At 41.1% G+C, this 22,946-nt stretch overlaps 1 protein-coding gene across 5 annotated transcripts in view; it reads left to right on the top strand.

The window, feature by feature from the left end:
• PRKG2 (protein kinase cGMP-dependent 2) overlaps positions 1-22,946 on the top strand; it is a 96,539-nt gene that overhangs the window by 30,098 nt on the left and 43,495 nt on the right. For all 5 annotated transcript variants that reach the window (XM_032334714.1, XM_032334712.1, XM_032334710.1 and 2 more), the window contains exons 3-9: positions 1,529-1,695; positions 5,761-5,874; positions 7,282-7,387; positions 10,601-10,664; positions 17,797-17,874; positions 19,731-19,825; positions 22,841-22,909. In XM_032334714.1, the coding sequence (XP_032190605.1) occupies positions 1,529-1,695; positions 5,761-5,874; positions 7,282-7,387; positions 10,601-10,664; positions 17,797-17,874; positions 19,731-19,825; positions 22,841-22,909 (693 nt within the window). The remainder of the gene's footprint in view (positions 1-1,528; positions 1,696-5,760; positions 5,875-7,281; positions 7,388-10,600; positions 10,665-17,796; positions 17,875-19,730; positions 19,826-22,840; positions 22,910-22,946) is intronic.

Here is a 22,946-nt window from a genome sequence, read left to right as displayed (position 1 = left end):
GTTGTCAATGTATTTTCTCGATATATATCAGCTGAGTGAATTATTGGCTTCAGCAGATGAGGGGAAAATGAGATCAGATGAAGTCAGTTTTTAGCAAGAATAATCTGATAATCAAGTATAGAATCGACTACAGGGAAAGAGGCTAGAAGCTGAAACTCTTTTTAAAAAAGAAGCTATTAACATTGTACAGACCCAAGTTTTTTTCTTGGACCGTGGTGACATCCTTGAAAAGGGAAACTGAAATGAGTCACTGATATTTTTGTAAAGAGACATGACAGGTTTGATGATAGGTTAGTTGCAGGAGGAGGTAAGCTCTCCAGGTACTCAAAGAGTTAGTGTGGCTCCGAGGGTGACGGAGTCACTGGAGAGCAGAAGGAATCTCTCTGTTGTGTCTTCTTCCCATAACCTCATGATCTGACGGGTGGGGCCATCCAGGAAGGAGGCAATCCATGGAGTTTTACTTATGTTTGAGAACTTTCTGTCTAGAAAAATATGACAAGTTTTGAAACAGGAAAGCTAGTGGCAGGAGAGAGTTTGAAGGAAAGATACAGAAAAGAAACCCTTATTTTTAGAAATCACACTGAGTTTGACTGAAAGCAAGTGTGTGATACAGGGATTCTAACTTAGCCCACGAGGTCGCTTTCCTGCCAGCTCAATAGTTCTATGATAACTATGGAAAAGTATGTTAATTAAAACTTTTTAAATTTACGGTAAGGAAGTTTGGGTAATTATTTTGAGCTACTTCTTTTCCAAAAGAAAACAGAATGTTCAAGGACTATCAACAAGAGGGCCTTGGGTTTTGGAAATGACTAGGTTATGAGATTGGAAATGTATGTTCTGTCTAGTCTAGACATACTGAGGGTCAAAATGTAGGTGAACCCAGCCTGCCACCATCACCCTCTGTTTCTGATCGAACCTAGCAAGTCCCAAAGGGGCTGACTTCTAATAGCTCAGAAGAGGCAATAGTCTTCCGACCCATGGACTTAGATTGAAATCCTAGGGGTATTAAGTTGCTTCTTACTTTTTAGTCCATTTTTACAGAAAGTAGGAACAGTAATTATCTCACAGGAAGATTAAATAAAGTATAAAATAACTTCTACTATAGGCGTTATGCATGTAAGTGTACATGAATAAATGCATCCTTTGTCATAGTCTCTTAAGCGACCTTCGACCAGCCAGATTTTCTCTCCGTCTAAAAAAATCATCTATCCATTACTATTACTAATATTATTAACTGTGTTAACCTAGAGATCTTGAGAGAGGCTGCATTTGTGATGATGACAGCCAGGAGTGATAAAACTGATGTAATGTCAATTACCGGAAACTATTCAAAATATTTTTAAAGGTTTTATATGTGAAGTACGGTAGTTATCAGGGTCTGTGTGGGCGAGGCCAGAAGAAAGTTTGTCCCTCCCGGAAAAGTGGTAAGTACCTAGGTGGTAATATTAGAAATCTAAATAAAGTAAATCTAAGCAACCAAACATGGTTTTCATCAATGTCATTTTTCATCTCTTTCCCATTACGCCAGTGAGAAGAAGCTCATTACAGATGCCCTTAATAAAAACCAGTTTCTAAAGAGACTGGACCCTCAGCAGATCAAAGACATGGTGGAGTGCATGTACGGGAGGAGCTACCAGCAGGGCGGTTACATTATTAAGCAAGGAGAACCAGGAAACCACATCTTTGTGCTAGCAGGTGGGTTTCACGGGTTTTCCAGGCATCATACAATAAATACTTTGCCTACTGTCTTAGGATTTTTTACAAACATTTATCAAAGTGCAAAACCAGTTGCTCTGTGTATACACAACATCACAGATCTGAGTTCTTGAAATAGTAACAAGGTCGATCTAATCATTCTGGTGATGGTGATGTTTACTGAATGCTTTTTCTATGTCAGGCCGCTGTTGAGCGTTAATAGAGGGATCTCCTGTCACCGTCCCACCAGCTCTGTTAGGCACGTGCTGTTATGTCCGTATTCCGAACGTGGACTCGGAGCAGAGAAGTTCAGGGACTTCAGAAAGGCCACAGAGCTCCCTCGTGGTGGAGGCGGAGTCCAGTCGTAGGCAGTCTGGCTTGAGCCGGTACTCTCAGTCACAGTGCCACTTACTCGGCTACAAAAAGGCGCTTCTATTCAAAATATTGCTGCTTATGTGGACAGTTTTAGCTTGTTGCAACAGGATAAGGAAAACAGTGTTTTTTGTGGTTCTGTGAAGTACTTTGGTTATATATGAATGACTTTAAAAGATAATTTAGGTACATGTAAGTGCACATGACTCAAATGGAATGCCTGAAGACTAACACTGGTGTTTTAAGAACCATTTAAATTGTTTTCTACATATATCCTATAGGAACAAGTTTACATGCTGGATATATTTTAAAAATCAGATAAGCAAAGGATTTCTTAAATGCATATCAAATGCATGCCTTATATGGTACTTAAAGTTATTTTAGATACAAAAGCAAGACATGATCTGAACAGGGTATACGCTTATTGAACACCTTATCAAATTCTGAATCACCCACTTTTTGAGTTTTAGGGAGGAAGTTAAAGCAGCTTAACCAAATGGAGTGTAAACGGAGATTTCCTGTGGCCTTTTAGTTTCTACTGCTAGTTCCTGGCGATCTAAGAACGCTTTTATGATCCTTGTTTCCTGAGGGATGGGGCAGAAGTTGCCTATCCAAACTAGTTAATAAACATGTAATATTCTAGTTATAACCGTATGAAAGATTGTTTTCATATACTTTGATTCTCCAGACACTCTAGTTCCATAAATATTGGTGTTTATTTGCTGTAAACATCTTTGTAGACACCCTTAAAATTATACAGTGATTCTCAAGTAATTATTCTACCCAGGAAGTGAAATATGGTCTGAATTTAGCTAGCCTCCAAGTTTTTAGGGACAGAGATCCAGAGCAATTTCCCCCTCTTTCAGCTTTTCCCTTGGCCATTTCACTTCTACGTTAGCAACACCAGAAATTCTGACAAGAAGAGATAGATCATTAACTCAGCAAATTTTCATGGAACGTGCTAGGACAAAATGAGAAACTCATGTCAGCCCATCAGGTTCCTTGCCAGTGACTCCAGTGAAAGGCGAGAGCAGAGAAGAGTTAGGACAGAAACTGGTTTCAACACAGTCGGAGATACCAGGGCTAGAGCACACATAACAATGAAAATTGGGCCGTTTCTTATTTGAATTGATTACAGTATTATCTCAGGACTGACTTGCCTGATGTCATTGAGCAAATTAATTCAAAATCTCCCCTTTATAACATACAGCATGAATAGTCCATAATAAAAGCATATTTGGCTTAAACTTTTGATATTCCATATAATTCTTCAGTATTGCTCAAGTACCATTAGTCATCATCAATTAAAAAAAAAAACTTGAAATGCATGACAATCCATGATATCAACTCAACGGTACCACTAAGTGCTTTCAATGGAGTAGAATTTAGTTGTAATGAGAAATTATTAAATTTTGTATCATGTCTGTAAGATTTGGAGCCCCAAAAGAGTGTATTTCTTACTACAATTTAAGTGCTATCAGAGCAAGTATCTTCTGGGTTTTGTCCACACTGTCTCGAAGGCTGTTGGACCAACTCCTGGTCCAACACGGGTACTCAAATCCGATTTGGTGAATGGCTGGCTGGAGAGAGGTGACCCAGAGCGGCTTGGTGGTGAATTAGGAGAAGGAAAGAGTGATTCTCCAAGGGAAAGAGAATGACCCGCCATCTTTCTTCCTTTAAGAATGTAGGTCTTCCCGGCACATGACTGTCTGTTCGGCAGGTCACATTCACACTTGTTCAGGGGAAGGAGGAGAGAGTCCCCAGGCAAAGGAACTGTGAGGACTTCCCCGTCTTCCCCTTGCCTCGGCCGTCGCCCAGATCAAGATTAGTGTCAGACCCTTTCTCATGTTTATAAGACAAAACTTGTTTTAGAGCTCTTCTAGGTTTGCAACAAATTTGAGCGGGAGATACAGAGATTTTCCGTCCTCTCTCCCCACGCAGGCGTAGCTTACACCATTATCGACATCGCTGACCAGAATGGTCCTTTTTTTTTAACCAAGGATGAACCTATATTGATACATCATCAGAGTCATCTTAGGGTTCGCTCTTGGTGTTGCGCCTTCTGCGGGTTTAGGCAAATGTCTAGTGACATGGAACCTACATGATGACCCCGAGCAGAGCATTTCTCGCCGTCCTGACAATTCTCTGCTCTCCACCTGTTCACCTCAGCCAACGCCGCGCCTGGCAGCCACTGACCTCTCTGTTTTTCTGCATCATTTCCCTTTTCCAGAATATCATATTGCTGGAATCATGGACTGTGTAGCCCTTTCGGATTCACTTCTTTCACGTAGTCGTGTGCACTTAAGTTTCCTCCTGGTCTTTCCCTGGCTTGATAGCTCCTTTCATTTTAAGCACTGAGTAATATCCCACTGTCGGGATGGACCACAGTTTGTTCATCCGTTGAAGGACATCTCGGCCATTTCTCAGGGCTGGCAGTTACAAATAAAGCTGCTATAAACATCCGCGTTCAGGTCTTTACGTGGACCTGAGTTTTGAACTCCTTTGGGTAAACACTGAAGAGGGCACCTGCTGCATTGTACGGCAAACTCTTATGTTTAATATCGTAAGGCATTAGCACACTGTCTTCCAGAGTGACTGTCCCACGCTGTGTGTCTGTCGGCAGTGGAGGAGCACGCCTCTTGCTCCACATCTGCACTAACATTCGGTGTCCTCAGTGTTCCAGATTTTTGTCATTCTACCGGGTGTGTGGTAGCATTTTACTGTTGTTTTAATTTGCATTTCTCTGATGACATAGGATGTGGAGCATCATTTCATATGTTGATTTGCCATCTGTATCTCTTCCTTTGAGAATGTCTGTTAAACTCTTTGGCCCATTTTCAAATGAGACTGTTTGTTTTCTTTTTGTTGAGTTGTAAGAACTCTTTGTATATTTTGCAAAACATTCTTTTATCAGATGTGTCTTTTGCAAAAATATTTTCTCCCAGTCTGTGGCTTGTCTTCTAATTCCCCTGATGCTGTTTTTCTCAAGCATTTTTCTTATCAACTTCCATTTATTAATTCATTTCAATGATTGAGGGGAAGACCACAGTGGAGGCAAGGTGACTTTACTTGCCCAGGGTCACACAGCCGATGATCAGTCAGTGCCAGACGGTCAGACTCCAGGGCCGGTGCACTGCTCAGGGAGGACAAGCTAGTCCTTCTGTTATTGTGAGCAGCTCCGCTGTGTTTTCAAGACATACAGACATACAGGGATTGTTGTGTTTCTTGCACAAGAGAAATAGTTTTATGTGCCACGTTTTCCTGGGGTAGAAAGTATTTTAAATACAACACTTGCCATCCACTGCTTCAGAGAAAGAACTTTGTAACAATGATAATAATATTAACAGCAGCAAACACTAATACAGCATTTACTATGTGTTAGCCTTTATTCTAAGTTCCCCATCTCTATTACCGTATTTAATTCTCACAACCACTGTGTGAAGTCATTACTAGTTCTAGTACTCCCATTACGGACAAAAAACCTCAGACAAAGTAGGTAACTCTTTCTTTCAGGGTGATCAGCTAACATGGCCAAGTTGCTATCAGTCTACACTCTCCACCACAATATTGTAACGAGAATCATAAGATATCTTGCTGGTGTGCTTTGTATACTTTCGGATGGTCTTACTTCTGCAATTATGGAATCCAGATGGGTCTTGATCATTTGTGTTTTTCTTTAATTCTGACCGACAGAGGGCCGACTAGAGGTGTTCCAAGGGGAGAAATTCCTATCATCCATCCCTATGTGGACCACGTTTGGGGAACTAGCCATTTTATACAACTGTACAAGAACTGCCTCTGTGAAAGGTAACGGGATAAAATGTTGTATTTTTGAATCATTACCCAATGCTTATGACAATCTGAGTCACTATGGCCTGCTGAGTATTTTTGTCTTGCATGGTGCCTCACGTGCTCTTATTAATAGAAATGAGTGCTTACAGGATTTATATTGAAAGCACTCATCTAAACAATTCAAATTAAGAGAACCTTTCCATCAGGTGCCTGCATATAAAATATGAAAATGGCTTCATATTATTGAATTATTCCAATATTTGCTTTAATTGCCACTTCACTTTTTTTTTAAACTGTGTAAACATCTGCCTTTGGTTCATCCAGAATATTTGCCTTTCATTCTCCATGATGTTCTGATCATATTATAAACCAGAAAAATTAATGAAACTAAGGAAAATACGTAAATATCAAAAGGGGTGAGAATTAATTGGTGAGAGTTTCATGAGTGACTTCTGGGATTAATTTAAGCGTTCCTGTTTTTATTGATTTTATTCATGGTAATCTTGGGCAGAGTTAATTAGGTGTGTTTCTCAGTATTTAGGACTGGCGGGGGCATCTCAGAATTGCTGCAGGATTTGATAACAATGCAGATTCTGGGACTTTATTCCAAACCTCAGTCAAGATCTTTGGCAATGGAGCCTGGGCATCTGTATTTTTAACAAGAATGCCAAGATAAACCTAAGTTGCTCCAAAGTTTGGGAAACCAAAGCTTTGGGTCTTGATTTTTTTTATAGGCTCTCATTACTTCTTAAAAAAAAAGTGCAAATATAATTTAATCTAGATCTCTTAGAGCTGCAACTTCTGCTCTTCTTCCTTTTTAGATTTTATTCTTGCTTTCCATGTCTTTCCTATAAAAAAATTGTCTCAAAAACTGTCTTGCATAATCTCTATGAAAATGATTTGTATGCACTTTATACAAAAGTAACCATAGAGATCCTTAAAATATATTGGCTCTCATTAGCTACAATGTCTGAACAACATAAAAAGATATAAAAACATACTCATACACTGAGAGATCTTAAACTTCCAATTATCGACTTGTGAATTCTTTGCTCTCTGATCTAGCTACAAGCTGGCTGGTTTTCTCTTGTATCGCAGCATAAATCTGAACTACATCCTGATGATGTAGTATGTAATTAGGAATTGCAAACTAATTTTGATGTCATCCTAAGCAAAACATAATTAGAGAGGAAATCTTTGCTACTCACTTCCAAATCATGGTTCATTTCAAAGCCAAAGATGATTTTATGAAATTGCCCACGATTTATGTCACTGCTTCCTTCCATTTGCATGTTAAATAATGCATTTTCCAAGAAATATCATTTTATGAGAATACATGAAAAATGTATTGATTAACATTATGGAGTGTTTTCTTAATGTGGGGCTAAACAATATTTTATTATTTTCTTGATTTCTCGAAAGCTATTACCAACGTTAAAACATGGGCACTAGATCGAGAGGTGTTCCAGAACATAATGAGAAGGACGGCTCAAGCTAGAGACGAACAGTACAGAAACTTCCTCAGGAGGTAAGAACAGCGCACGGGTGCAAAGAGGAGACGGTGAGGTGGCCTTATGTGGACATGTAGGTTTTACCACAATAATCATTTTACCGTAGCCTTTCTCATTTAAGCATTTTCTACATGACTAAACCACTGGAGCAAAAGTATTCCCTTGCGGTAAATGCCACTAGGTAAAAAAATTACATTGAATCCCAGTTGGCCCTGCACGCTGATTTTTTCCTTTCACTGAATTTGCCCTTGTGTTGACAGAGTTGTCGTATACAGTGTAGAAGAATGGGCAAAAAATTCCAAAATATTCACCCCGGTTGCTCAGTTGACTTTGAAGCACATTCTATAATTTGGAAGTGGATAGCAAAAGACAGTTTTCCTAGTAATGCCTTGGTTAGAATAATATTAAAATTAACGTATTTTACTCTCTTTAATTGCTTTCCCTGAGACATTTTTTCTCATTTGTATAACCACCCCATCTTCCAAATTATTATTATTTGTAGCAAATTAACTTGCCAGAAATGTTACTATGTTTGTCATAATGACACAGATCCTTGGAACATATTTTGTGAGCTATTCTGTAACCCCCCCTAAAACTCAGATGCATTAATTCATAGAGAAACAAATACGTATCTCACTGTAAAGCCAGTTATGACTAGAAACAGATATTTTTTGGAGAATATAAATTCTTTATTTAAACTATTTCCATGTTTCTTTGTGGGAGATTTGACAGTCTCTACAGCTGTAGTACACACTGTAATGAAGTGTTACCTATGATAAGTGATGGTGATAATAATTATAGTAATAATAATTGTGAGCTCTTTTTAATTACAGTGATTTTATCTTGCATAACTAGCCTGCAAAGCCAATGACTTTAGAGCTGGCGTAGTGCCTAGTATATAGTAAGAACTCAATAAATAGTGAATAAATGCATTGCTAATCAATGGAACATTGTAGGTGTGAAGGGTTTTCCTATAGAATCTTGCTGATCTATCCTCCACAGTTCACACTGCCTCCTGGCAAAGAGCTTCAGCAGCAGTAAGCAGGCACCTTCCTGAATTGCCAGCCAACATCCCAGCTGACGTGTAGTGGGGTCTGCCCGAGTACAGGTGACCTAAAAATCCAACAACTGAGCAACTCAGGTCAGCACTAAAAGCGAATGAACTACAGTCACGCAAGGGCCAAGAAGGGGGTAAATAAATCAGCCAGTGCTTGTGAATTGCCTTTGAACACGTGAGATAAAGCTTGAGCCACTAGGTACTCATGTCGCTCCCTGGAGTCTAGAGTCTTCTGTCTAGTGGAGGAGCTCAGAGAAGCACATAAACCTTTTTCCCTTCTTTCTTCCTTTGTTACCTTGTTCATGCTCATTTAACACATCCTTATTGTCAGGCCCTAAACACTGGCTCAGTGGAGACCCAGATAAACCTCATCTCTTTCTTTATAGAAGGAAAACAGACTAGAGATTTTTCCTCAGACCAGTCTCCTCACTAATCCCCAAGGGTAACAGGTTTACAGGAGAGAATTTTCACCCACATGATAGACCCCAGTCTGGACCAGAGGCAGAACGTTCACCACGAGCGTGTGTCAGCCAGTGAAGAGTCCGGTTACTCTTTCTTTACCTTTTCATTCATAGGAGGGAGGATTAGAGAAAGACGTTTCACTTGGCTTCATAACGCACAGTGAGCTCCTTTTCCATCTGCATGTTCTTATTATGAAGTGTGTAATATACGTGTAAAGGGTGTGTAGTACTTATGTAAGTTATGAAACACACAAAATGAGCGTCACCGAGCTCCTCCCTGTCCAGCCCAAGACCTGGGACATTGACAGCTTCGTTGGTGGCTCTCACGTGCTCCCCACTCACCTCCCGGCCTCCACCTGCCTCTGCGTGGGAGCGGTCTGCATTCGGAAGCTTAGTCATCATTCCTTGGTTTTCTTTATTACTTTGCCTATAGCTTGATTTAACCTATTTTTGAACTTTAAAAAAATAAAAAAAAGGTCTTACATTTGTGACTCAATTTTTTATTCAGTATTTTTTTTCTACGTCACCCAGTGAGTTCGGCCGTTCCTCCTGTGGTAGTGTGCGGTTACCTGACTCTACCGCAGTGTGCTCAGCTCTTGTCCCGCGGGGGCGCGCTCTAGTGTTTTCCAATGACAAAGGATTCTGTACACTCGTATCTCCATCTGCTGACGGTGTGCCTCTCTGTGCGCACATGCAAGGGTCAGTCTAGGGCGAGCTCTCTTTTCAAAAATAGATCCAATCATGCAGTTTTGGAGTAACATCATTTTTTTCCCGAGAGATGTCAAATTTTAGATGGTATGAAAGAATTTATCTTATATCAACAGTCCTGAGTAAAAGTGGGTAAGGTAAGGTAGAAGAGAAATTTCTCTAACAGGATAATTTAACCATTTGACTGGTTAATCATACTGTGTGGAATTTCTGATTTTTTAAAAGATTTTATTAATTTGAGAGAGCATGAACATAACTAGGGGTGAGAACAGAGAGAGAGGGAGAAGCAGATTCCCCACTGAGGAGGAAGCCTGGCGATGACTTAGGGCTCAAGGCAAGGACCCTGGGATCATGACCTGAGCTGAAGCCACCCAGGCACCCCTGATATATTTTTTTTCTCAAATAATAATTTCCAGTATCCTACTTCATCCTCTGCATATCATTATTACTTGTAAAATGTTCCAATTCCTTGTCCCTGGCTACCATTAATTTTAAAAGACAGTACAGTATGACTAATCATCAAAGGTCATTTCCATGTTAATTCCTGCATTCCCCTCTGGATTCAGCCTTTACTTAATTACAAGGATTTAGATGAAAATCGGATCCTCTTCTGGAAGCTGAGCTCCTTTTCGTGCTAAAAAAAGAGATACTGAGATGTGGAGGGAAGCCCATTTCTGGATGTGATTCACTCTGAAAACCAACAACAAATATAAAGTGTTGTTTTTTCCCCAAACAGAAAAAATTTGATTTTTTTCTTTTTATGGCATCTTAACTATCTTTATGTATTCGCCTATGATAAATATCTATAATTGCATGTGGTCTTATAATTTCAGTTTCTTTGAAATTCAGTTATTTATGTGTGCTATATTTTGGAGGTTTACTTTGGAAAAATTAAGTGCATTAGATTTTTTTAGATGCAGGGAAAATTTTTTTGAACTACATGTAGGTGCATATTTATGGTTTAATTCAGGAAGATAACTAAAGGTTTCTTTTTAATTTTGAAGTGTATCCTTGCTGAAGAATTTACCTGAAGATAAACTAACCAAGATCATTGACTGCTTGGAAGTGGTAAGAAATTATAAAGGAAAGAAAACTTTTCATTAAAAGACTATGGAATCTAGCTGTTATTAGCACTGTAAAGGCATAACAAGGAAAAGATGGTAAGTTGCCAGTTTACAGAGACCAGGAGTCTGTTTCTGTTGTGAAAAACCTTAGACCACCTCACAGGGAGTTGAGGGGCTGGGATGGGTTTCGGTGACTCTCCTGGATTGTATAAAGTTGGATTTGCTTGTGTAAAGTGACATTTGATTTACATACTTTAATCTTTTTCACATATTTTACAGAACTGATCCGCCTTACTTGAGGGCATTTGATTTTCTGCAGTTAACATCACAATCCCACGTAGAGTTTTCCCAATATAAAGCAGTCAGAGAAGCTTAATTAGGTAATGAAGTAGAGAAGGATATTTCGGAGCTTTCGGGGACAGCCTTCTGAGTCAGGCTATGAAACAACCCCGTACCTGAAAACTCGACACCATGAAAAGACATTTAAAAACCTTGCATTTAAGGAGCACTTTACGTATTTTAACATCTAGGGGAAAACAGCATATTGGAATGTGTTCAAAGGCTCATACGAGGCATCGCCCAAAGGGTTGGTTCTAGTCCAAGACTAGTCAAATCTTTTCGTGAAGAAAGCGTTTGCAACATGTACCTTAGCTTCTAATGACACGCGTTAGATGAGAACCCTTCAGATGTCAGAGATTAAAATGCAACGCAAGTCCTTTCTCTCTGACTTTTGTGGGGGGGTCAGTTTCACCGGAGCCAAAATGGCTTTTACAGAATTTAAAGGAAGTAAGGAAAGGAGAGAAGTCGCATGCCGACTTTAAGCTTTTATAAAGCTGTTCTCAGTGGGAGACATAAAAATCCCAACAAGACTGACTGTTGACAGATTCATGCCTCCGTCAGTCACGATCTACGGTGTCAACTAATGTCTGTTGAGAAGGAGCGTGACGGTTGATCCTTACGTGTAAGTCACCCCCGTGATGTTTCCGTTCACAATCCATGGGACCTGTCCAGCCGTTTGTCAGGTACAGGCCATGATGACACAGTGCCTGGCCTTGTGTCCCCAGAGTATTCAGATATGAAGTCATTTTCAAGAGGACGGCTTGCCCTGCCTCTCTTGGGATTTTCCCAATGTAACATAACCCATTCCCAGATGTTACAAATTAATAATTCATCCTAATTTCTGAGTGTGTGTGTGTATGTGTTTTAAAGCTGGAGTAGCCCTATATATTTTTTGTTAACTGAGGAAATCTGTTTTTAATATAATACTAATAGAGTATATTCACCAGAGGGGGATTCCGTGCTGACAGCAAATACTAAAATTTACTATCATTAAAAATAAATGGTAAATCAGACATATTTATTGCAGCCACAGGCACTAGCTACAGAATATACAGATGGGAATGCAAATCCAGTATTAATTAACGCACAATTTGAGTTTGAAAGTTCTCATCTTTCAAAACACCCCAGAAAGGCTTTATTATATCTCAGCATTTGCAGACAGCAGCACCGTTTATAAAGGGCCTTTATTCATACCTGGTGAACAAACGTGTCTGTGTAGCGCGTGAGAAGTCTCAAGTGTAAAAGTGATTAGCAAGGGAGTGACGGGGTCTGTTGAGCTCGAAGAAAAGCACATAAGTCACCAGTGTAGCTCGGACTAATGACGCGTCAGCAGGGTCCTGGCCGCAGCCCATCACCAAGGCACCGGCTTCTAACGGAGCGGCCCCGGAGTCCGGGACCAGCCGCCGCGCAAACCGGCTCCGTAGCCTTTGAGACAAAACGGGCCGAATCTGGCCTGCTGTTCAGGAACTGATTTGGGAGGTTTTGGATTTTTCTGTGGGGGCAGGGAAGGGATATGGGAATTCCTCATCATCAAGCCGTTGGTCTGGGATGGTGTGAAGACTTTGCCTCCTGAGCGCCCGGACCGACGGCTCCGATGGTCTGGTCCCCCGGCAGCGCTTCTGGCTTCAGCTTAAACCCGCGCAGTCAGCTCGAGAGGGAGGCGTCACCATTACCCTCTTCTTGTGTTCTGATGGGAAAGCAGGACCGGCACCTGCAAGGGGTAACTAGTGGCCGTCACACAGCTGGACGCAGATTCCGAGTGCGGGGCGAGCGGGAGTGGTCCTGAAGAGGACCCTGTGAATTCTGCTGTCGCGCGGTGTGGAGCATGGGGAAGGGACGAGTTTCTGTTCCCGCGCGCAGAGGCGTGAGGTCTGACAGTGGTTGACCCAGATGTCACCGCATGCTTTGATACAGAGCTTTGCTACTTGACCCAGTGACCCTCTGCTCTAGGACTCTGACGTGCCCCCTTTCGTGAAGCTGGAGGTGTAGCAGGAGTGGGGAGGTGGGGGGGGGTGGCTCCTGTAGACGGTTGCTGCCCTTGACCCACATCACCTGCGGTGCTGCTTGAAAGGCAGATTCCCAGGTACCACCTTGTGCCTACTGAATTAGAAACTCTGGGGTACCGGCCCAGAAATTCACACTTCAACACTGGATATGCAATTCTTATGCATATTAGAGTTTGGGAGGCACTGGTTTAAAGTTATGGATAGAACACATGTTTAGAGTTTACCATAGTCTATCCCTTTATTCAGGAATTTTCCATTTTTCATAACTTGTTAGAAAGTCTAGCTTTCTTTCTTATAGTTCCTGCATAACACCGGCACGAACCAGGGTTTTTTCTCATTTTAGTGATTACATCCGGAGTCATCAGACAGTTGAGATAATTGTGCATTTTGCCTGTTCATGGACCCGTTCGCTACAGGCAGGACTGCCGAGTGTCACAGAAAGTTCACTAGTCCTAAGGTCGAGCTTCTGTCACTCAGAGCTGTCCATCAGGGACGGTGGCACTAGGGTCTCCTCACCTACAAAATAAGGGCGTGTTGGCCAGATCTCTAAGGCTCCTTCAACGCTGTTTCAGTTACAGGGTTCTAGACAGTTGGCTCACCCCAAGATAGAGGAATTCGTGTTGGTTTTCATTTTGCAGGCTCCAGTTCCTTGGAAATGAGGAAATTTTACCGGACTGGTTGGTAAGAGCAGCCTGATCCACATGCGGTTGCTTTGAGATTTCTGAGGTGTTTTAACCATCCTGCTTGGACAAACGAAAGAATTGTTGGTAACAACCCAAATAACTGTATACAGTTTTTTAAACAACCAACGTGGCTACAGAGTCACATGATTCCAGGAGTGTATGTGTGTGTGTGTGTGTGGTACGTCTGATTGTGGAACATCAGTACTTCGTAATGAAGATTTCTAGCCACACACTAAAGACTTTGAGGAAGCTATGAGCTTGCTTCTTAGTCCTTTTTCTCCATCACCTTGAGGTTTTCTTCTGTTTTATATATATTATTCATAGGCATTCAGTCTCTAACATTTTCTCAATATCACACAAGGAGCATTTTCTTTACAGTGAAAAAAACTTTTTAGCTTTAACTACTGCTGTTTGTATAGTTTTCTTCTGACTTCTACCTCTTAGTCTGCCCTGGGATTGATTCCCTTAGTTTTCCCTCTTGTTTTACCCCCAGTAACTACTCTCAGAGTTTCCATTACAGCTTCTTTTAAAATATCTTTTTCAGATTCAGGGTCACAAGTCATTAGTAGACCTGGAAATTAATTTGGAGGAACATTTTTTAAAATATCAGACTAGTAAGTGTGTTATGTAAATATACTTCAATTTTATAAAATGTCTGTGTGTGTGTATGCTTGCATTGGTGTATTTGGGTGTACATGTAAAATGTATTTTTTGCTCTGAGTCAGAGTGAAAATGCTTGAAAATCATTGCTTCAGAGGATGGGGTCCATGGCTTTTTGGTCCTATAAGGGACCCCTTTGCAGTGTAACCACAGGACAATAACCACACTGTTTGCATTTCTCTTTTTGGTCTCGGTGACCACCCTGGCTGGACCGGCTGCGCTCCCCGGTTGACAGACACTGGCCAGTCTAGCATCAGAGCCTGTACTTACCACTATATATTTTTGGTCTGACCTACATCCACAGCCTTTTCTGATCTGTGAAGTTACTGTCAACACACTGGGAGGTATTATTTATCTTCCTCCCATGGTTTTGGGTGACAAAGAACCATCCCTAGGAAAAATACCGCTAGGAAGTTTGCCCCTTAAGAAACAATAAAGCTCTTTCTCAGTGTTCCCTTTCAAGCCTCGTTTCAGCCTCCCTGACTGACAGGAATCAAAGCTGCACATCTGCACACACCAAAGGCTTTGTAATAACGGAAGCACAGCCTACCGGCCCTTGGCAAATTCCCCATGTTCTTTCTGCTCCGTGTGGGTAGTGGCACCCGGGAGTGGGGTGGGCACTGGAGAGACTGCAGAGCGGACTGTCTGTAGCAGGGACATCTAGCAGGACGCCAGCATCCGGTGAAAGAGAACTGAACAGCAGCTGCATAATGAAAGCGCTGAACTGTGTAGTGGGGTCACTCATTAAACACCAAGGCTCAACTGTACCGTGGAGCTTGTGTGTGGCGAAGGTTTGAGATAACGCTGGAATGGGAGAGAATAGAGAGTTGGAGTAAGTAAACTGGGATACAAGAAACTCCGATATCATTTCCCAAATAAAGGGGAGGTTTGTCTCTTGCTTGCATAACAGCCCAGGGAGGGCACAAGGAGTCATTCAGGCGTTCAAGCTCCCGGCTAGATGACCCTCTCCCAAGATCTCTCAGTGAAGACACATCCTGCAACGGACCTCGCCCAGCGTGGCTCCCATCACTCCAGCTCAGGTTCTTTTAGCTAGAATTTAGTCACATGCTACAGCTAACAGGGAGCTTGGGGAGTGCCTTCCATCTGGGCAGCCATGTACACCGAGTAAGGCTTTGATGACCAGCTCACAGGCTCTTTCCTAGGAATGCAGAGTCACCTGGTTCCTAGTGTTTATCAAATGCGCTATCAGATGCTTTAGATAAACTGTCTCAGCACTAGGTGTGACAGGTCATGCCATTTTAGTTCTACAGAAAAGCAAACTGAGGCCCAAAAATTGAACTAACAGTTAAGCAAATCCTAAACATCTTCTTCCTCAATATGACAACCATTAATTATTTACTATGTTTCAGACGCTTTTAATGCACCAAAACATGGTCCTTAATTGGTTTATTGTAGTAGGCAGAATGGACCTCCCCCCCAGATGTCCCAGACTCGAATCCCTGGGATGTGCGAATATGTTATGTTACATGGCCAAAGAGAATGGGGAGATGTAATTAAGATTCAGGACCTTAAAATAAAGAGGTTATTCTGGATGATCTAGGTGGGAGGAATATAATTGCATGATCTCTTAAAAGCTGAGAATTTTCTCTGGCTGGAGTCAGAGAGAGGTAGCGGAAGTGGAAGTCAGGGATCTTTCAAGTCTGAGCAGGACTTGATGAGCCATTGTTGGTCATAAAGCACAGGGGCTCTGGGCAAAGACCTCAGAGCGGTCTCTAAGAACTGAGGGGCTGACAGCCAGCATGGAAATGAGGCCTTGTCCTAGAAACTGAATTCTGCCAGCAATATGATGGAGCTTGAAAGTGGCTTTTCCCCCAGAACCTCCAGAAGGAAACAGTCTGCTTGATGCTTTGAGTTCAGTCTTAGGAGACCCTGACAGAAAAATCCAGGTCACCTTGGAGTCTTTGACACACAGAAACTGTGAGATAATCAATGGGGGTTGTTCGCAGCCACTAAGAAGTGTGTGGTTATTTGGTACAGCAGCAGTAGAGAACTAATGTGCTTCTCTAAATCTTTGAAGGTAAATATTCTTATTTGAACTTTATGGGTTGATGGATGTGAAATTCAAAGCAGAACTGGGAGTTGAATCGACATGTGTTTGGCTTCAAAGTACTTCCTCCCCGAGATGCTCTGCTCTTTTCCATGAGATGTTGAAGTGTCTTATAAAATGTACATAGTGCTCTGTAAATAAAGGGTATGTTTATTCGTATTAGGAGTCATATTTATTTCAAAATGTAAATAGCTTTTAAGCATAAATGACCAAAAAGAATATTGAAATACAGCAGACACAGAAGTAGTTATGTTTGGATTTTATTTTCAAATCTAAAAGAAAAATAAGAGAGAGCTATTTTGTCATTAATTACACCTTTTTAAAGAAATTAAACAAGCCCATTTTTATTTGTATAAATAATTAAGAGATCCATTTTGGTTCTCTGACTTTGAGACAATGTTAAAATGAAGTAGAGGTAGACGGTTTTATCCATCTTTTGTTTTCTCTCATTTTTCTTTAAAGATTTATTTATTTATTTGACAGACAGAGATCACAAGTAGGCAGAGAGGCAGGCAGAGAGAGAGAGGAGGAAGCAGGCTCCCTGCTGAGCAGAGAGCCCGATGGATGCGGGGCTCGATCCCAGGACCCTGCGATCATGACCTGGGCCGAAGGCAGAGGCTTTAACCCACTGAGCCACCCAGGCGCCTTAAAATCTTTTGTTTTCTGAGACTGAGTTGTTCTTTCAGCGACAAATGGATTGATTACTTTTCCCTTCCCAAGAATTCTCTGCTTACAGACACATAGAGAGATAAGTGACAAATTGAGATTTCATGAGGATAAATCTACACAGAAGAACATAATTTACATGTGAAAAGTTCTAATGTTGATCTTCTATGATGATAAATTTTTTTGAAGAATCCATGATAAAGGGCTACTTATTCTGTAGGTCGAATTTTCCCAGCCTTTGCTCTTCAAGGAATCAGAAAGTGAGGCTGATATTCTTACAGTCCCCTGAGGCTAATATTTCCAACGTTTTCGGTCTTCTTTCCCTAGGCTCTAGTCCCGGTTTCAGACGGGGACTGATCACTGGGCCGCTCGCACTTAGATCACTGAGGCGGAAGCTCCCCTGTGCACCAGAGGCCATTGCTTTTCTCTCATTTCTCTTCATGCTCTTCAGCCTTCATGCCTGAAAGTCAGTCTTTTAGGTGAATTTTCTCTGGAAAGGATAACCATAAATGCACATAATAAAGGAAAAGTCTCCTTACTTTTTCTACAGCTTATGACTACAAGGTTCAAGATGATTGCAGTGACAGTAAACAACAAATAAAAGAAATGGGCATGGAATGCTCGTTGCCAGACACGAGGAGTTCGGTTTCATTTATGCCCTCATCTCTGCATCTCCACTGGATTGAACATTTTCTTTCTCTCTCGTCCCAATAGGAATACTATGACAAAGGAGATTACATTATCAGAGAGGGCGAGGAAGGAAGTACCTTCTTCATCTTAGCGAAAGGAAAGGTAAATATGAATTAAAGCTTACTTAAAGCAAATTTAAGAAGCCGGTTCCAATCAGAGTGGGAACTACTGCTATGGGAAGCCTCTGCACCGAACGGTGAAGGAGCTTCTGTTCGGGAGAGTTCCGTGAGGTTTGGTCTGAGCACTGGACCGGGGGGTGCAGGAGACCTGTGATGGTTCTAGCTCAGAGGTCACTTCTTAGTGATTCTGGGCATGTCACTTGATTTTCTTTGGACACTTTTCATAGTGCATAAAATAACTGGTTTCTTTCTAAGTTCCCTTTTATCTCTCCTTCTCAGCCTGCCCAAGAGTCCAAGATTAGGGCTGGAAATTTTTTCATCCAACGGATGTGACAAGCGGCAGGTGTGGGGAAAATGAACTCGGCAGTTGAGGACAACAGTGGCCGGCCATGAAGCTATAGATGGCTATGGGTCCAGGCATCAGTTCATATATCATTGGTTCAGATGCCGATGAAAATTTATGTTGGTGTATATGCAGGAGGCCTTTTCCTTTACTTAGATATTGAGTGATAACATGTTACCACTTGTTCCCATGCTGACTCTCCACAGTATTCCTGAGATACAGGGCGTTAGCGAAGTATTGAATGGTAGAAAGAAGCTTGAGCACCCGTGTGCAACCTGTTGGATTTTACGACGTCCTTTCTTCCACGGAAGGGTGTCATCAGAGTCAGGCACGGCCCCTTGCAAACCGACTTGTGGTTGAACTTAGCCTGGGCACCCAGGGAAGGAAAACAAGATTAACAAAATAACTTCAAACCTCGGAAACTCTTCAACACTTAGAAACACTTTTTGTCATTTCTCCCAAACCTGGACCCCATGCTTTGAAAGCATTCTGACTAATAAACAAATAACATTTATTGTTTTTTTTTAATTTTAATTCATTGTGACTTTCTTAAATGCTAATCAGAATCTCTATTCAACATGAAGCAACCCTTGTTATCCTGTTGATTTGGCATAGTTCTAGCCACAAACAAGGAACACTGATGTTTTTTGTTTGGTTCTGCCGTGGGAATGGGTCACACCAAGACACCTATGAGCGCGATGACCCTTCTCCAGATCCACATTTTGCAACCAGTTTAGCGGGTGTGCAGGATTCAGTAAGTCAGTCGAGGCCACCGGATTCAGAACTTCTGATACTTAGCCTTATTCTTGATTACTTGACACTGTCTTTGGATTTTTGAAATTATTATATTTTTACTAACATATAAAGTATTATTCTTTTCAGGGGCAGAGGTCTGTGGTTCATGAGTCTTACGCAATCCACAGCGCTCCCCATAGCCCGCACCCTCCCCAGCGTCTGTAACCCCCATCGCCCGCACCCTCCCCAGCGTCTGTAACCCCCATCGCCCGCACCCTCCCCAGCTCTGTAACCCCCATCGCCCGCACCCTCCCCAGCGTCTGTAACCCCCATCGCCCGCACCCTCCCCAGCGTCTGTAACCAGCCACCCCATCCCTCCCCCACCCCACCCCCCAGAAACCCTCCGTTTGTTTCCGGAGATGAAGAGTCTCTTATGGTTTGAAATTACTTTCCTTGAGTATCTCTCGGAAGGAATCGCTGGATTCACATACAAAACTCTAGCTTTGAGAGGTAGGATTTGAACGGAAGATCTTCCTCTCACAGGCTGGGAGTCATTTGGTTGTTAGTCACAGGTTCTCTCGGTCCCTCCAGACGAGTTGACCGTAGCAAGACTGTGCTAACTGCCGCAAACTCAAAGGCTTGTCTAGTTCCTTATTTCAGTCAAAGGTTCATAGATCCAAAGGGTCTGACTGAATGGATATGTGTCCAGATTCTCATTTTTTTCTTTTTCTCTCTCTTTTTAATTGTTTTACATCATTTAGGTAAAAGTCACCCAGAGCACAGAGGGCCATGATCAGCCACAACTGATAAAAACACTGCAGAAAGGAGAGTACTTTGGGGAAAAAGCTCTTATCAGGTAAATCCATGAATTCCTGGGCCATACTTAAATAATTCTTTGATTGCCTTACATGTGCAACTACTCCCGTTAGAGATGTCAAATTGAGCTACCGAATTGATGTCAGCAAATATTCAGGGATTAAACCAGAAATTTAAACTGGGTGCTAGAAATTTCATTGTTATGCACAAAATAAGTGGACTGATTTTGCACAGAAAAGAAATGGGGAAGTCTTAAATTTGCTAGTGAAAGTAAAATTGGTGTTCTGTTAGACTCTTCAGTTGAAAAGCGTGTGAGAGAAAGAGACAAAAGACGTGAGAATCACAATTTCCCTTTGAGAACAAGTTTTTATATTTCCAAAGTTTGAAATATTGTCTTTTCCCCCTTCTTAAAAAATGATCAAATAATGACTTTACATATTTCGTGTGCTTTAAAATCATTATGCCAAAAGCAATATTAAGAACTTTTATTGCCTCATTCTGCAAGTTTTAAGAAACAACTCAAAATAGCGTGTACGGGACTTCAACCTGAACATTAGGTCTTTTGAGGGATGAATTTATCTACTCTTGATCCGACTTATGGAAGAAATGTTTAAAAAGATCAATCAAACGTCTTAGAAGACACTGTGTACTTCCTGGGACTCAGAAAACAACCTCAATTCTAAAAAACCCACATTTTCTTAACTATAAATAACTTTATAAAAGATGAAATTAGAGTTTAGAATTGCCTCTTGGCCTTTTGGGTCGGATCAAGCGTAGAGTTTCGAGCAATACTTTTTTTGGAGTTACATATGTTTTGAAATTTTGAAATTAGTTAAGATATCACTTAAAGTTTTACTGTTACTACTAAATGGGTTTTATTTCAAATCTATGCTTATTTCTGTTCATTTTCTTCCTTTTTAATTGTTGTCTTGAAGTCCCAGTTCCACTGATTTGTATGGGATGATAATATTAAGTGTAGGGCAAAGAAAGGTGTTCATAAATTACTGGAGACAAATCTGGTTACTTAAAAATTAGAAAGTTCTTATTTTTTTTAAAGGAAAAACTAAACTTAGGAGGTTAGATTGTGGTTGTTTTGTAAACAGTTTAAAAATGGAATGTGAGGACAAGCTAAACTGCTCTTTCTCATTTTCTAGCTCATAATTAACTTGTTTCAGTAACAGGGAAATTGTCCTTTTTAATGTTTTTGGTTGTGGCGGTGTGAATAGCTTCATGTGATATAATTATGTAATATTGTTATTCAAAACTTCAGTGTGTTTGTTCTTAACATTACTAGGTTATTTGTCTCATACCTGCAAACAAAACAACTACAGTTTGAAAGTGCAGAGAACTTTATAAATGCACCAGAGAGTCAAAATATCTCTTGAAAGGAAATACGCTGTCTGATTTTGCTGGATCTGAAATAATTTATGCTCTGTGTCACAGCTAGCCAATCACAGTGTTTTCCCAGGAGAACCATGGGAATTTATATTTAATATATATACCCAACTCCCCAGGCATTTGGAAGCACAAAGCTAAAATGAAGGAAAAGGAGCCCTGATACAAATACTTGTAGACTTTTATGTACGTCTTTGCTATCGTGTTTTAGGGCCACTGAAGGGGACTCGGTATTCCTTACAGTCTTGTGTATTTCTGGGACTTGACATTAATTAGTCCCAGGAGTTCTTACAACATTTTATGTACAAAGATTGACTCACGGCACTTACACAGTTATTATAAAAGAAGCGTACGTGTACTTACAAACCCTAATATTTATGAAGTGTTTGCAGAGAATATTCCCAGTCAGTCTTGACATTGACAAGTGCAAGGGATGCCACACCTTTGCTTTTCCGAATTCGCAAACCAGATTGGCTCACATCTAAGATCATAGGTCTGTGCGCATGCACGGGTGTGTGGACATCCATCCGTACATATAGATGTCGATGTCTACACACACACAGGTTGAGTACAGTCTACCCAGCTCCCAGCTCAAAAGCTCATCAAGCTGTAATGTTTTCATTAATGTCTTCCAGCAGGGACCCTGCAAATTTGGGAGGAACTATGGGTTATATCAGTAGGACTCTGAATGTTAGCTGTGTGGTTAAGGGACTTCTTTGCAATAAGAAATGGGTCACCAAGTTTTTCCTATCTCAACACTTAAGGAAGAAGAAGGAACTATATATACTTTGTGTGATACCATTTTTGATGAAGTTGCTTAGAGCTGTCTCGACATACTTGTTCTTCCCGGTTACCTTAAATGAATCCCACAGCACTGGGTACCATCTGGGTGTACCATTTTTCAGTGTCTCTAGTTTGTAACTAATGGAGGGAGGAAACTAGTACAAATAAATGCTTTACCCAATGCTTGGCCCATTGGTATTCTTTGGTTGTTAAATTTGCCATCATTAGATCGCATGCCATAATTCATTATATCTAGGTTCTCAGCGGTGAGATGCACCAATTACATTATGTGCCCTTGAGGAAGAAAGACAGTGCTATTAATTACACTGTGATTCATCACCAATTGTAGGACATGTTCTGATTTCAGAGATTTTAGTGGAAAACATACTCCTAGACTTTATGAAATTAAAGTATTTTAGTGTTTATTTAAATCGTTGGGTGATATGGTACTCAAAACACTTTCTTTGGGCTTTATTCTTGATTTTTTTTTATTCTATGTTAACTAGTTGAATGTTTTCCCAGTGAATTTTTTGGATCCATTAATTTCAGTTTGGGCTGCTTATTAATGAGCAGTTCCCACTTGGTCACCAGAGAGGTATTTTATTCTGGCTGACACAAAGCCCAGAAGGCGATTCTATAGAAAGTCACAGTCACTGCTCTCTCTCTGCTCCCGGCACAGTTGTCTTCTTGTCAGAATTGCTCACATACATCACCTTCATTGGGGTGCATTTCAATTCCCTTTTGGAAAGGGGTGAAGTGTAAGTTATGATATTTTAAAAGCGGCAGCCTTTGGAAGGTTTAAGTGATGGTGTTTCATAAGAAAGCAGATTCTTTAATAAAAATGGATGTTTAATTTCGTCCCTGTTTTTGTCTGCAGTGAGGACGTCAGATCCGCTAACATTATTGCTGAAGAAAATGATGTGGCGTGCCTGGTTATAGATCGAGAGTGAGTATGCCGATGTCAGAGAAGGCCGGCTGCGGCC

Source organism: Mustela erminea, chromosome 2 (assembly GCF_009829155.1).
Source record: "Mustela erminea isolate mMusErm1 chromosome 2, mMusErm1.Pri, whole genome shotgun sequence".
Classification (NCBI taxonomy): domain Eukaryota; kingdom Metazoa; phylum Chordata; class Mammalia; order Carnivora; family Mustelidae; genus Mustela; species Mustela erminea.
Note: the sequence above shows the minus strand (reverse complement) of the source record. Positions and strands in the feature narration are given on the sequence as shown.